At 39.9% G+C, this 16,799-nt stretch overlaps 1 protein-coding gene across 1 annotated transcript in view; it reads right to left on the reverse strand.

The window, feature by feature from the left end:
• OTOA (otoancorin) overlaps positions 1-16,799 on the reverse strand; it is a gene marked incomplete at both ends in the record, with an annotated part of 47,420 nt that overhangs the window by 25,230 nt on the left and 5,391 nt on the right. Inside the window, 11 exons of the mRNA XM_080618130.1 lie at positions 1,593-1,783; positions 3,166-3,301; positions 4,868-4,941; positions 5,436-5,553; positions 5,921-5,976; positions 6,585-6,725; positions 7,037-7,204; positions 7,752-7,967; positions 8,356-8,479; positions 10,979-11,118; positions 14,391-14,497. Coding sequence (XP_080474256.1) covers positions 1,593-1,783; positions 3,166-3,301; positions 4,868-4,941; positions 5,436-5,553; positions 5,921-5,976; positions 6,585-6,725; positions 7,037-7,204; positions 7,752-7,967; positions 8,356-8,479; positions 10,979-11,118; positions 14,391-14,497 — 1,471 coding nt within the window. The remainder of the gene's footprint in view (positions 1-1,592; positions 1,784-3,165; positions 3,302-4,867; positions 4,942-5,435; positions 5,554-5,920; positions 5,977-6,584; positions 6,726-7,036; positions 7,205-7,751; positions 7,968-8,355; positions 8,480-10,978; positions 11,119-14,390; positions 14,498-16,799) is intronic.

Genomic DNA, 16,799 nt, shown 5'->3' on the forward strand with positions numbered 1-16,799 from the left:
TTTTGTCATCTCTCTGATATACAGAGCATTAGTGGCGTTAGCAGAATTCTCAATATATCCAGATAAAGCCTTCAAATACTGTGGTAACGGAGCTCTCTCCCTCCCTCAGTAGTCACAGTATTCTCAGCATTTCTGAAGGAGAGGTCTGTGCACACCTAGAAGAAGTGGACAGTTTTCCCCTCATTCTGAATAGATCGAGTTCACTGAACAACTCAGGAAAGTAACTCAGTGTGGCACCAGTCTGCTGCCAATGCTACCTTTTTAAAACTGAGGGAAACGTGAAACACAGGTGATGGAACAGAGGATTTAAATCCATACCTTATTAGCTCTGTATTTTTACTGTCTCTTATTTCATTCATCTGCAATGTCAGGAGTTATAGAAAGCAGATCTAACACCTTGGAGAGCCACATCTAATGACACCTATGCCATTTCTGTATAAGATCAATTACCATAGCTCTTGAAATAACATGCTAATTTTTTTGGTAGGAATTTCAGGTCTTAAAATCAAATTCAGATTCAGTTCTGAGTGGTGACGGGTGTTTCAAAATGTATGTACCTTACCACCATGCAGGTTTGGCCTGTTTGTCTGATACAAATCTGACAAAAGTTAACCAACCCAGTTGGTGGTTGACCTTAGAAAGCACTTAGATAAACAATTTTCAGCCTAAAAGAGCCTGAAGAAGGTGGTAGTAACAAACCTGTTGCTGGTACATATTCTCACAGAAAACTTTCTTTGGTTTGTTGCTCTACTGTGAGGATGTTTGACTAGACAAGTAATAAACTAAACTATTTAGCACAGTGAGTCATCATTCAATAAAATGGATCTGTATCAAGATTAATGCAGGGGTGGGATCTGGTGGAAAAGGTAGCTATTCCATTACTGGAAAAAATGCTGACTAGAAGGAAGCTGAATGAGCAACTAAAATTAGGTGACAGTCTTTAGAGCTGAAGGGGTGGTTAGAAACTATACATTCAGTCTTTCCAAATGCAAGATACTTCTAAGAGACAATGCAAAAGAGAAACAGTATATTCTTGCCAGACAGGGGATGGCTTTTTTTTTTTTCCCAGGACTGATACAGCAGTGTTCCAATCAGCCTCCAAATCTGAGTCATTAGTGATACCTAACATGCTGTCTGCTTTGTTGCTTCAGGTGGTTGAACTTTATATCTCTCTGCTTCTTTAGCTCTTTCCCACTGCCACAGGTGCTTGCAGTCATCTTTATTTCTCTTCTCACACCAGCACACTGAGTATCTCACCTCAATTTTCCCATTCTTTGCATTCCTGCACCATTCTTTGTCTGTAACACCCTTTCTCTTGCCATATCAGAGACCCTCTTTGCCTGACCCTCCTCAAACATTACACTTTCTCTCCTTTTCCTCTGGGAATTAAGTCATGCAGGGTGTCCCTGGGGTTGTATTTTGTTCCACACAAGAACAGAAATGTCATTCTAGTGGACAGAGACCCCAAGCTCATTCAGTGACAGAAGTTCTTTGTGTTGTTTTCACTGCAGTTCTATCTGGACAAAGAAAATGGTTGGTATTTGCATGGCTTAACCATCAGCATAAGCAAGGTGGTATATTTAATACCTTACCCGTATAACTCAAGTAGTTTGTATTTAATTTCAGTCTTCTGCTCGGGGCTGAGCAGTTGGCAGAGCTTGAAGGGATGAAGGGCTGTTGCCATTGCCTTCAGGGACATTCTGCCATGTAGAAAGGCTGGAGGTAAGTGGCAGATTAAATTTCCAAGTAGGTCAACATCATATTCATCAGCAATGGAGCCGTTCTGAAACAAGAAGCATTCACCTTGTTGGTAGAGCTAATCTTAGCTCTTGCCCTGTATCACTGAACTCCATCACAACACATTTAAGCTCCATGACCCTTTAAGGAACAAAGACACAACAGTTTGCACTGGCAACTTAATCTACAATTTCTGCCGAGACTGCTTTATACTTTTTGCTTTTACCAATGCAACTGGTGATATTTAATAAGCACTTAGAGCTTTCAGTGTATTCTTTACCCCATATTGAAGCACACATAAAAAAAATAATTAAACTAAATCTCCTGCCATAGTCTATCCAGGTGACTACTTGCAGAGGTGGTGCTGTTCTGCCTGGCAGCAGAGCCCTCACATGGCCCCTTATGACAAAAGGGAGAGAAGTTCTTGCTGTCAGGTGGCTTAACTCTAAGGGGTTTCTATAGCTGATGTGAAAGCTCTAGGGATTGTACAGCTGGTTAGTATGTATAAGGATGCAAATATTCACAACTACATCAAAAAATTAGTTTCCCCTAAGAACTAGCGACTGCTGAACTTCCCAGAGAGCAGAATTCACAAAATCCCCCTGGTACCACCTCCTCTCCCATGAAGCTTCCTGTGCACAGCTCTACAGGACTAGCACTGCTTGGAGCAAGGGGGAACAGCTCCAGATGCAAATGGGTCAGCTCCAGCCTGTCCCAGCCTGTTCACTGTGGTCAGCAATGACATTTCATGAGAACATTTTGTAAGATACATTGAGTCAAGGAAAATTGTTAAGGAAGCTACAAAAAGGTTTCTTTAGGCAGTGAACAATAAAACAAACTGTACATGAGAAAAACATAATACAGATATATAATAAAACATAATGCAGACTACAGATGGGTAAGTCAAGAATTTATGTAGATGGTGACTGACATTACTGCATGAAATGCAGTGCAATAACCTGTGCAAACAGAACCGCAGAAGGGAGTTTGGACCTCTGGAGGTCACCAGGTCCACGCCTCCTGCTCAAAGCAGGTCAGCTACAGTAGGTTGCTTGGGGCCTTGGCACTAAGAGCTTCTCTGAGCTCAGCAACAGTCTAAGCTGCTCTTGCTTGTGACAACGAAGAAATTAGCATGCCTTGCTATTACTTTTTGGGCTCTCAGATACCAACAGCTATGGTTTCACTGCACAAACATAGAGCAGGAAAGCCTGTGTCTCGGGCTGCCCTCTGTACACAGGAGATCATGAGCATGTGCATGCAGGCTGGAGAGTTAACGTAGGCAGAATAACTTTGTGAAGCACTACATAACAATAAACGGAAAGAAAACTAATCAATCACTCTCACTTAGTCTGGAACTGTCAGTGGCTAAGTACAGATTATGTATTTTGCAGATCCCCTCCACTGCTGACCCCTCCTAGCCACACCTACCAAGCACTCCTGTACTTTTTGTAGGACAGCATTCTTTTTGTGAAGGCTTGGATTCAAAAGGCTCATGTCAGTCTTCCCCAGACTTGCAACAAAAGGCACACACAAGGGGCCTGAAACATGCTCCAGGTACTCAATCCTGCAGAAAGAATTCAAATTATCTCATAATATAAACCTGACCTTCATACACCCATAACCGCACCCATAAAATCTGCGATGATGGAGAAATTATACTTGAAAAACTGGACTTGAAATACTATAAATAGGCCAGACCCAAAAAGTTGAAATTAATCCACACCTTACTTTAACTTACATCTTCTTCCAGTTCATGAGCACATGTGCCTCACTTCAAAAAAAGGCTAAGGGTTGTAAATAGCTGCAAGTGGATGAAAGTGCTCTGAGGTGCTTTAACACTATATGAAACGAGACTGTCTGCAATTCTTAAACTTTTCCCCTTTCTTCTTTTTATTAGGAATAATTCTCTAATGAATGAAGATGTGGTGGGTGGACTAAGGACAGCAAGTAATTTTAGACTAGGCTTCCTTCTTATCAAAGTCCAAGAGGCCTGCCAAATTAACAAAATGATGCCCTTTACCATCTAGAGTGCCCAGCAGCCCTTGTAAATAAAGCTATATCCTGGAGCTGCACAAGTCCAGCATTATCAGGGTTTGTAGGCAAGAGTACTAGTGATTTTTGATGGCCCTGAACAAGCAACATGCAACTGTTGGCCAAATAACTTGGTGCTGCAGCTTATAGAAAGCCTTGTATTAAAGTCTTTCTATTATTATTTTATTATTTTTAAAGATAATAATGCCTTCCTAAACAGAATGCTTTTCTTTCCTTACTCTTTTTCAATTGAAATTATTCCAGGAAAAGAATAGTTCTCATTGCCTTTTATCCCTTTAAGCTTGTAGGAAGAAAGCAAGAAAGAAAGAGGGGAATTAACAAGTTGTACAATTCAGGAGTTCCCATCAACGTACAATTATTTTTTTTTCTTAAGGAGAAAAGCTGTCACTGAATATCACTTGGCTATTTACATAAAGCAAAGTTTTGCTAACTTACAAAAATGCCTTTAAACACACTGAAATGATTTTAACCACATGAAGTGATACGTTTGGGCAGAGCCCAATGGCTTTGTTGTAAGATATTCACTCTCAAAAAAAGCCCTGAACAAATAAGCAAACCAACTCTCACAACCGAGGGGAAAAAAAAGAAAAAAACCTCACCAAAACCCCAAACCAAAACCCAAAGAAAACAAAACCCAGCATAAGCTGTATTTATGTTACTTTTGTGATTCTAAACAAGTATGTTCAAGAAAGCCCAGCAAATGAGCCCCTTTCTTTTAGCAGACATCAGCAACAGTATAAGCAGCAACATTACAAGCTTTTTAATCTTCATCACTGCCACACCACTGTGCCATGATTTAGTCTGGGCACAGAGAGCTTCAGGGGGGTCTGATTTCAAGGATGCAAAGGAATCCACAACTGTGACAAAACCGGGCTATACTAAAAGACACCAAGTATTACCAACTTGCATTTGAGACAGATTTCAGCTACAATCAGTGACCACTTTTTATAAGCTACCATTTCTTTGAATCATCAGTTTTCTTAGGACTGAAGAGATTAGTTTAAAAGTGCTCAGAAGTACTAGTCTGAATGTGGTGCTACAGATGAAATAACTTAAGATGTAGTAAGATGTAACTCACGGAAGCACCAGTAAGAGGAATGGAGGAATAGATACATTGGAGACTTTCCAAAACTTCCACGCCAAACAATTAATCTAAAAGCAACAAAAATTTAATATCTTGAACATGTGGAAATACGGAGAAAGAAGGAAATTATGGTTTACTACAGTTTATAATTTAGCATATATAAAACTGCATATTATCTTCAAAAAGCATTTTTCTTTGGCTTTTTTATAGTAGGTTAGAGTTTTCTTTTTGTAAACATCAGAGAAGAAACATCCTGTATTTGGGTGCATGAGAGCATTTATATGTTTTCAAAATCTACACACATTTCCAAACAGATTACTCACAAACTAGCAAGTAGAATGACTGTAGGAATTTCTTACACTTTGTAACAAATGAAATCGTCAAAACGAAGCATAACAACAGACAAATTCACACACAAAAGATTTAAATGAAATATGTTAACAGACAAGCTCACACATACAAGATTAAAAAAAAAAGAAAAGAATTAACTGAATTCTAATTTACCTACAGCTTGGCTATTAGGTAGTATGTTTATGTACACAAAGTCTTCCTTTGGTTTTACCTGATATGGAGAAAGTAGATGAAGATTCATTTCAAAGAATTTAAAAGCGTTGAAAAAAATGTCTGTACCCATACTTTCAATGTGTTGACAAGTTACTCCTTTCACAAGCTGTCCTGTGCTGATAGGAAAAGCAAAGTTCAGTCTTTTGAATGTTTAAGCAGGATCTAGTCCTTACTTCCCACAGCCATGTCCTAAAACACAGTTTCTTGACCGCCTCTCTTTCCCATTTCTTGTAACTGAAAGGCTATTGAAATTAAAAACATAATCAAATTGAAAAAATATGGACTGGGCCTTACACCAAAACCTCTGCAATCCTGATTTTGGATTTGGAGACCTTTTTTAATGAGGAAGGTTAATTATCCTGTAGCATCAAGGAATGAATAAACATAAGATAGTACAAAATAACTACATATTGTTTACCTCAAAAATGCTCCCATCGCAAAACTAGACTTAAACGCCATTTCAAGATAGACTGTCATCCATACCTTAGAAGATCAACAGGGTAGTTTTTCTTAGACAGTAATTCATACAGATATAAAGCCTGAAATAAAACCCACCATATTTAAAGTTAAGGTTAGGTACTCCAGTTGTAAGATACAATAACAATAACTACTGCAAGGTTTTTGTATGCTTAACTCTCTTATGTAGTCTAAAGATATTTCTATGGTCCAGCTTGGCCAACCAAAACATTTGTCACCCAGTGCTGAATTTCTTCTTCACAAGACAGGATATTTCTGACTGGCATTATAAGATGGTGTTAAACATGTCCATGGCACACAACCACCGAATAATTTAGGTTTGAAGGGACCTCTGGAGATCATCTGGTTCAACCTTTCATCTTTCTGGACAGAGTCAAAGGGCTGAGTGTACATGCAAATGTCTAGTATAGAGTACTGGAAAGAGAAAATGCATGTGGCAGAATCTTGAAGACATTTAAACTCAGCATATTAATGCTTCCCTTTCCATAGTGTTGTCTCATAATTGCTGCTTAGGCCCTAAATGACCTCTGGTTGTTTACATCAAGATATATATACAGGACAGTTCCTTCCTTTTCCCAATGTTCCTTGAACACATATGTGTTACAACACTTCTTCTACTCTTCTATCATACTAAATTGCATTGAAATGGGAACTGCAAAATAATTTTTACCTGGCTTCTCCTTAGTTCTTTTTCTTTCATCATTGAAGAATTATATCCAGTCTGCTTCCATAAATCAGGAAGAGATATTTCTTTAAAGAAAGCTCCTGGTATATCTTTGACTGATGAAGAAAAATCTCCAGATGCAGCTATCTAAAAAGAATAACAGATAATACATGGCATTTCAGAACTGATGCTTAGACTTACAGGATTTGTCCTTTGTATTCTGTGTAATATTTGTCTTAAGAGGATAAAAGTAAAACATGCTAGCATTAAAAACAGCATGGAACTAAGCAAAAGAGAGCCTTCAAAATATACTTGGTGTTCAGAAAAATACATTAGAAATATTAACCATTGAGCTAAAACACGTATCTCGGTGACAACATTTTAAATCATGCCCTGCGTTTCTGGTTATTTTGCTCATGTGCAGTGAGAACCTGCTGCACTGTCAAGTTTATAATCACCTTCCTGAGGATCCCTTGTTGCTGTGCAGGTGATAAGTCAGGTAAGTATTGGGATGTTGTGCCTCGAATAATGTGAGAAAGCTCTTTTGGGTTCATGCTGTAGAATGACTGGGTACTGATACCAGTTACCAATGCGCCCATTTGACTAACATTATAAAACGATAAAATCTGCAAAGATAACAGCACAAACAAACAGAAAATTTTCTGGCTAGTGAACAGCAGATAGATATATTTTAAAGCAAAAGTTAATAAATCAAAACTATTATTGTTGGATACTTAAAACATTTCTTGCCTGAGGATGCACTTTTCTTAGATTTCTTCCAATTCAGACAAATCTGTCCAGGAAACAAATGCAACAATTTTCCCAGACGGTCCTTTTTTTGACACTTCAGAGAGGACCGGGACTGCTTCCATTACAGCATATTTGAATATATAGCCTGGGATCTCTGCTCATGCAAATTCTGCTTAGGGCAGTGACAGAGACAAAACAATATATACAATTGCCAAATACAAATAGTTACTCTCTCTGTTACTAGAGAATTACTCTGGGAGGTACACTCTTGGATGTTTTTATTTGATTTAAACAAATTTTTCACACCACTAATAGTACTAAAAAGAAGGCTTGTACTAAACTTTTCAAGATCTACAGTTACTGTTGAGAAAAAGCCATTTCACTTTTAAAAATAAAAGGTAGGAAAGCTGTTATCAGAGGTACCTTTTCATAAGAGAGATATTTACTGGATAAAATCATAACTTGGCTTTTTGTCCACCCAGATACTTGGTTTAATGTTGCAATAGCATTATGCACTGCTTCAGGTGACAAAGATTCCAGCTGACTTGAAGTTAGTCCAACTACAGCATCTGACAGAGATCCAAGGATATCATTCAGTGTCTGGTTTTGCATGGCAATGTCCAGGAGTTGAGATTTGAGCTAAAGCAAACAAACAAACAAACAAAAAAGCAGATGGGAAATAAAAGATTTCCAAGAACCAATTTCCATTATCACCCAAACATTTAAGTGGAGTTTCTGGAATAGGCATTGGCAACCATATACTGACCACACTTCATAAAAATTCAAAAACAGAGCCACAGTTCTGAAAGGAATATGGAACAGGAGGAAGCAGAATGAAAAAAAGAATGAGCAGTGTTTAAAAAAAGGAAGGGCTTTCATTCTTCGCATTATATGCTCAAGAACTATTTCTACTTATCTTTGAGATGCCAGTAGTTTTTCACTCTTTTCCTTCTATAATCAAGAAGAAAGTCCCTTCTCCTCTCTTTTCAAGATTAGATTAGGCAAGAAGAACAAGTACTGTACCCACCTTCTGAACCTCGGCCTGGAAACCTCTCAGTTGATTACACTTAATCATTTGATGAAGTAGAGCCCGGGCCACAGCTGCATCCATCTGTTCCATGTCATCATAAAAGCAAACCAATAAACCTAGCCTATATAGAAGAAATACTTTAGCTAACTTCTGACATAAAAGATGTCACTCTTAAGAAACTGAAATACAGTGTGGTACACCCCACTTGTGCTCAAAACTTGAGTCATTTCTGTTTGTTGTGCGTTAAACTGCAATCCTTAAAACTCCACATAGCCTGAAATTGGGAGACATATGCACTATCCTCTGTATTCAGCTGAACTCTACCTAAGATTGCTCGTGCTGTCAAAAATTTAACTTTCCTAGTTCCAGAGTCCACGGCTGGATTCTTCCAGCTAAAGACTCCCCTTCCATTGGCAGAATTTGCAGTGTAATCTCTACTTTGAAAGGGATGGAGGGCTATTTAGTAAGTCACTAGAATTGGCTTGCTGAGTTCTTACCTGGATTGACGGCATGTTTTGAACTCCAAATCCTGCTTGGATTTCACATGCAACATAACTCATTCATGTGCCAGAGTAGCAGCTAGAGCATTAGACAGCCCCTAGCACTTCACATTTAAACAAAATCTGCAGTATTACACATCAAAAATATGACTGGCCAGTGCATGGAGACCTGTCCAATTCAACACTGGTTTGGAGAACCTGCGCTGAGGTTCACTCTCTCAGTTGTGCCAGCACAGCAGTTTGGAAGGCAGTGTTATGAACTAGATGTGGAGCTCATTTTTCTTCACAGTATTAATGCTGTATTCTTTAAGTCAGCATTTCCATTACCCTCTGTAATACACAACCACAGCCATACTTGGTGGAGAGAAGAAGTCATGCCACCAAGGGTAAGTGCCTACTGTAGGTGGCCTTCTGACTTAGGCCTGCTGCTTATTTACTGCCATTACCTGCAGCCCTGCAAAGAAAGAGGTCTGAAGTGTGTATCTCTTTTTCTGGACTTAAAACTTCATAGCGATGGTGATGAATTTGTTTGTAGGAAGCCTAAATCAATCCCTACATCCCTGAAAAATCTTAGCCTTTACTTTCAGAATTTACTCAGAACTAGAACCTATAAAGACATGGCCAAAGGCCAGCTTTCCTGCTACAGTCTGTTTTTCAGCAGTTCAGTAATGCAGGTATAGGCAGAGTCTAGTCAATAATGTCCAGATGTGAACTAAATCAACAGTGGACAATGTTGCAGCACTATCACAAGCTCAGTAAAATTCTGCAGAAAGGCTTAGCTTTTAGTTCCCTTAGTCCCTCAACAACAGCCTGCTCAGTGATATAATAAAACACTGCTTCAGCAGCCCATCAGAATTCATGGGACATCATCAAACTAACATACAAATCAAAAAAACATCTATAACAGCATTTTTATAAGAAATAATTACCTTCTGATGCACTATTGCATAGCCACCAAGAGCTCTTCATCTCCTTTGGGACTAGCAGCAATGAATAATACTACTTCATAAAAGTAAAAGTGCATTTAAATGATCAGTATGGTTAAAATGAGTAATATAAAATAAGTGTGTTGTAAAAATGGAATATATTAAGGATTATGGAGCACGACATTTCTCTCATCTGCAAGAATGTGGCACCTCTTGTGAGTGGTAGAATAATCTTTAAGATTTCTGACATTGGAATTTAGAGTGTGGGCATAATTCTTCTCTCGCTTACACCTCCAACAACCAGCACTATTTCATGGAAGTGTGTGAATTACATTGCAATAATGATAGGAGCTCTGAAGCCATAAAGCATATTCTCCATTAGTTTAAAACTCCAAGGTATCCCCCAAGGAGACTACAAGTAACTTCACAGACAGTGGTGTCTTGGGACTAAATACATCCACTGATAGGACAGCATAAATGCAAATGTGGAGTACAGCACTTCCTCACAGATAGCTCATGCTCACTGCGTATTTATTAGTAAGAGCAGTTTATTTTGGGTTTTTGTTATTGTTAAAGTAAGTTCAGTGCTGATTTGACAGCCCTGAAAATCCAGTTTCCTGCTTAGACACATAACAATTATATGCATTTAAACATGGTTCATCTCTACCCTTCAGGACAGGCTGTAGATCTCTTCACTCTGCAACCTTTCTGGTGACACCCATGTAATTTAAAACGCACCTGCAGTTCTGGCTGGCATGAACTAAGATTTTCTCTTTCAATCTTAACTGTAACATGATTTCCACAAAACACCTCCATCTTCTGTGTTTCAAACAGCCAAGTCAATTCATGTCCCTCCATCCCAAATTATTTTATTGCTGTACTGTACAATGTGATGGAACTCTGATTGGGTCCCCCAGATACTGCTGTAGTCCTCCTATGAATACTACAGGCAACTCCTCACAGTGAAGCAGGAGACAAAGCATTAGCTAATTAGGCACACTGCCAAATTTTCATAAAGTAGCAATTCTTCACTGTTGCTAAACAGGGTTGGATTTCAGCCTAGATTTTTCTGCTGGAAGGAAAAAGCTATGCCACATCAACAGTTTCATCAGCTATTTATTGCTCCTATCTCTCCTCCTTACTTATTCATTGTCTCCATACAGAGCCATAAAAGAAAAGGAAAAGCAATCTTGCCTGTAGATAGTTGAAGTGTTTCTCATATCAAATCCTGATGAGTTTATTCTTTCCAGGAAGCCTTGTGCGAGTTCTGGTGTGATATCATACACTGTGTCCAACTGCTTTGTTGCATTGTCATAGCTAATGAATAGTCTTATCTGACCAGTACAAATAAAATTATGAGTCAGGATTATGAAAAAATTACATCCAATAAAATGTCTGACACACTAAATTAATCGACTTTATTCATGTAACAAAGAAAGAAGCTGCATTTGGATAATGCAGTATTTTTGAAGGCAAAGATGACTAAGCAAGTCTCTGTCAAACTGTCAAATTGCATGAAGGTCTTCATCACTGGTCCCTCAGTATCTCTCAGTACAAGTCACAGAAACCTGATCCAGATAAATAATTACATATTAATGATAGGCATTTTCAAATCCCAGAAAGGGAAGAATATTTGCATGGCAATGAATTTGGATTCTCTTTATATTTAAATAATTAAAATATATAAACTTTCCTCATGTTTAAATTTACATCTGTGTTCATATTGTTTGAATCAGAATCAGAATCAGAATTACCAGGTTGGAAGGGACCTTCAAGATCATCGAGTCCAACCCATGCCTTACACCTCGACTAAACCATATCACCAAGTACCACATCCAATCTCTTTTTAAACACATCCAGGGATGGAGACTCCACCACCACCCTGGGCAGACCGTTCCAATATTTTATTATTCTTTCTGTGAAAAATTTCTTCCTAATATCCAACCTGTACCTTCCTTGGCGCAGTTTGAGACTGTGTCCTCTCGTTCTATCAGTTGTTGCCTGAAAAAAGAGACCAACCCCCACCTGTCTACAACCTCCTGAAAGGAGGTTGTAGAGAGTGATAAGGTCACCTCTAAGTCTCCTTTTCTCCAGGCTAAACAACTCCAACTCTCTCAGTCGCTCCTCGTAGGGCTTGTGGTCCAAGCCCCTCACCAACCTCGTAGCCCTCCTTTGGACGCACTCAATCATTTCTACGTCCTTCTTAAACTGAGGAGCCCAGAACTGGACACAGTACTCAAGGTGCGGCCTCACCAGTGCTAAATACAGGGGAAGAATAACCTCCCTGTTTCTGCTGGCCACACCATTCCTAATGCAGGCTAGGATACCATTGGCCTTCTTGGCCACCAGGGCACACTGCTGGCTCATATTCAACTGGCCATCCACCAATACCCCCAGGTCCCTTTCTACCTGGACACTATCCAGCCACACTGTCCCCAGCTTGTAACATTGCAAGGGGTTTTTACGGCCAAAATGTAGGACTCGGCACTTAGACTTATTAAATTTCATCTTATTGGATTCTGCCCATCTATCCAACCTATCCAGGTCTCTCTGCAGAGCCCTCCTTCCTTCCAAAAGATCGACACAAGCTCCCAGCTTAGTGTCATCTGCAAACTTACTGATGAAAGACTCAATACCCTCATCCATGTCATCAATAAAAATATTGAACAACACCGGTCCCAGCACAGACCCCTGAGGGACACCACTGGTGACTGGTTGCCAGCTGGATGCAACACCGTTCACCATCACCCTCTGGGCCCGGCCATCCAGCCAGTTACTGACCCAGCAAAGAGTGCTCCTGTCCAAGCCATGAGCTACTAACTTCTCCAGAAGTATGTTATGGGGGACAGTGTCAAAAGCCTTGCTGAAATCCAAATAGAAAACATCCACAGCCCTTCCCACATCCACCAGGCGGGTCACCTGATCATAAAAGGAAATCAAGTTAGTCAAGCATGACCTGCCCTTCATAAACCCATGCTGGCTGGGTCTAATACCCTGGCCATTTCTTAAGTGCTGCTTAATAACACTCAGTATGAACTTTTCCATTAACTTTCCCGGCACTGAGGTCAGACTAACTGGCCTGTAATTACCAGGATCTTCCCTCCTACCCTTTTTATAAATGGGCATCACATTGGCCAACTTCCAATCATCTGGAACCTCACCAGTGAGCCACGACTGTTGGTAAACGATGGAGAGTGGCTTTGCAAGCTCATCCGCCATCTCCCTCATCACCCTGGGATGGATCCCATCTGGTCCCATTGATTTATAAATGTTCAGATGCCTCAACAATTCTTTAACTTCCTCTTCTTGAATAACAAGAGGACCATTCTGCTCCCTAACACCACCTACCAACCCCAAAGTACAGTTATCTTGAGGGCAAGGTGTCTTCCTACTGAAAACTGAGGCAAAAAAGGCATTAAGCACTTCTGCTTTCTCCTCATCTTTAGTTACTAAGTTTCCTGCCTCATCCAATAAGTAGCAAAGATCAGTCCTACCCTTCCTTTTACCATTAATATATTTATAAAAACTTTTTTTATTATTCTTTACAGAAGTTGCCAATTTAAGTTCAAACTGAGCTTTGGCCTCCCTGATTTTCTTTCTACATGCCCCAGCAGCCTCCTTAAACACTCCCTGAGAAACCCTACCCTCCTTCCAAAGATAATACACCTTCTTTTTATTTCTAAGTTCCTTCATAACCTCAGTACCCATCCAGGCTGGACGCTTGCCTCGTCGACTCATCTTACGGCACACAGGAACAGACTTTTCCTGTGCCCTCAAGATCTCTGTTTTGAGGCACACCCAGCTTTCCTGAACTCCTTTATTTTCAAGGGCAGTTTCCCAAGGAACTCTCTGAATGAGTCTCTTAAACAGGCCAAAATCTGCCCTCCGGAAGTCCAAGGTATAGGTCTTATTAATGTTCTTCCTGATTTCCCTAAGTATTGAAAATTCTACAATTTCATGATCACTGTGCCCCAGGCAACCTTCAACCTTCACCTCACCCACCAGTCCATCTCTATTAGTGAACAACAGGTCTAACATAGACCCTCCCCTGGTAGTCTCGCTCACCAGCTGTGACAGAAAGTTATCCTCCACACACTCTAAAAACTTTCTGGACTGCCTTTTTTGAGCTGTATGAAATTCCCAACATATATCCGGTAGGTTGAAGTCGCCTACAAGAACAAGGGCTGAAGATCCAGAAACATTCTCCAGTTGCTTATAAAACAAGTTGTCCACTTCTTCTTTCTGATTGGGTGGACGATAACAGACCCCCAATAGGATATCAGCCTTACCGGCCTTCCCCTTAATTCTTACCCATAAACATTCAACTTCATCATCATTAATTTCAATACCTGTAACATCTAAGACCTCCCTAATATAAAGAGCCACCCCTCCACCCCTTCTCCCTTTTCTGTCTCTTCTGAAGAGCTTGTAGCCATCCAATACGATGTTCCAGCTATTTGACTCGTCCCACCACGTTTCTGTGATGGCAACTACATCATAGCTATATTGTTGCACCATGGCTTCCAGCTCCTCTTGTTTCATCCTACAAATGTTTGTAGCTGACATCATTTGACAATGATATATCCAACCATGTTTTATTACTTACTTCATTGAGACTAATTTTCAGAATTTCTTCCAGTGGGAGATGGACCATGTATCTTCCCAAAATCCATAAGCTTTCTGCTGTGACCCAAGAAGTTGATTCATTGAACTCTGTTTCATACGAATAAATAGTTAACAAAGTAATTATTTTTCAAATACATCGTACCCAGCATATTATTATTGGTAAATAATTAAAAGAAATCTGCAAATCAGAAAACTCCTTAGCACAGAGCCAGGTTCCCTCCATTAGCTAGATTTTAGCACCACATTTTTATAAGCCCATACATTTTTGAATTTAAATGAAATACTGGTTCCAATGTCTCAAATTTTCTCTTATGAAAGCCATTAAGGGTTTATGTCATCAAAGTACAAAACGGATAAAGTATGGGGCAGAAAAAATGAAACCATTAGTATTAAATATGGAGCAGCATTTTTAAAATTCAGTTTTCCTAACCAAATCTATCAATTAAGAACACCAGGAAGGCATGATGCTTTGTAACACTTTATGCATCTTATGTATTACTACTGATGATCCCACTTATTTCATCAACAGGCAATAGCAATAATGGAGAAAATGAAAAATCATTCATACACCTATCTGAAAATAAGTTGGCAGAAAATACAGAATATCACATAACAGCTAAAAAATGTCATTCATTCAGTAATATTCTCTCAAGGAATGAAAATGAAATAAAGATATAAATATATAAAGAAATCTATAAAGAAATATATAAAAAAATCTATAAAGAAATAAAGATATCCCAGAGAAAAAAGTATATAGGGACTAGGTGGGCACTCTGAGCCACAAAGACAATGTTTTCTCCAAGGTGTCATAATCGGGATGGCTCAGCATGTGACACCTCTGAACACATTCCTTAGCAGTGCTGGTACAACTCTGCTAAAATAAAAATCGGTGCACTTTGAAGAGTTCTGGTATTAATGGGCTACAAAAGCCAGCCTATAAATATCAGAAGCTGAAGGACCCCATTTAGAAAGTGATTTTTTTTGAAAACACAGATCTAAGTAAGCTCCTCAGCTGAGACGAGATGATGCTCCCAGCAGACCTGGCATGCCTCTGGGTTTTTTAAGTGCAATTACCTACCATTGCCAGGAACATTAAGAGAGTTGAAAGATATGATAGAAAAGTCAAGCAAAAACTAGCACAGTTTAAGGCTGTTAACTGTGGTCTTTAGTAGAACAAACCTACAGCTACCAACCACTGTAACAATCATCCCTGAAAACTGTTTTTTTTATTTTTAAATAAGGTACAAAATTCAGCAGTTACTGTCTTCTGATTTTGCAAGGCTATCACAGCACGCCTCACCTCTGAACACCCCTGTGGGTTTAATATATGAAATGTGGTAACTGAGTGACAAAGAAATTTCTTAGAAGGTTTGACTCTTAAGACACGTCATCTCCTGCCAGCCCAGTGATCCAGCTGCAGGGACTGCCTGGCACAGTGGGGAGATGCAGCGTGATGGGGAAGCCCTCTGCATACTGCACAAGAGATAGGGTGATGAGTCCTTTGCCTCCAAAACCAGCAAAAATGCCTGGAAGGTAGGCCTGTAAGCACTACAAATATGAGGCTTCTTTCAAGTTTCTTTTCTGCTGAACTACAGTGAGGAAGATGCTGCTTGTGCAGAGGGTTGATTCCCTTCCCATGTGGTCCCAGTGGTATCCACGTAAAAAGTTAATGAATCAGACTATTGCAGGCCTCCTCTGTTGTCCTGCACTCCTTGCTGTGATGACTGGTGTGCAGATATACTTTAATGAGCTTTAGACTTGCCAACCTGGATGTTGGTAGCAGTCCAACTGTGCCTGCTCAGGGCTGATGGGTTTTGCAGTTCATACTATCACAATCAGCTGGCAATCACACAGTTCCTTCAGGAGAGGATTCACTGTATCTGCACTGCTTTGCATTTGATGCAGCAACAAAGACGTAAGAAAGGCGTGGTAATTCTCAGTCCCTCCTGAGCTGGGTGATCTTTTACAGATGAAGGTTTCACCAATGTTTCAAACACAACCCAAGATGTCCAGTGCTGTGGGGATTTCCCAGGACTGCTGAGGCAAGTTCTGCATCTTTGCTTCCCCAGTAATGCACTGACCATACCATCTCCTAGCAGCATCAGGAAGTTCCTCTCTACGACTTAATAGGTTACTCTGCTATTTTGAAACAGCAAAAACCCCAGGAGCCAAATTTAGCTGCACTGAGCGAAACAGGCATTTTGCATTTGATTTCCAGGGAAAGAGGAAGAGCCTACACATCTAAAAGTCTAAACCAGTTCCACAACAGCACTGCTGGGATGTTCAGTGAAACCCAAGTACTGGCTCTGATGCATTAGTGCTGCTGCTGCATAACAGCCCCTCATGGAGCCTGTCCTGCACTGTTCCAGCTGTGGCACATTTGTTTAAG

This window comes from Psittacula echo (assembly GCF_963264785.1).
Source record: "Psittacula echo genome assembly, chromosome: 5".
NCBI lineage: Eukaryota > Metazoa > Chordata > Aves > Psittaciformes > Psittacidae > Psittacula > Psittacula echo.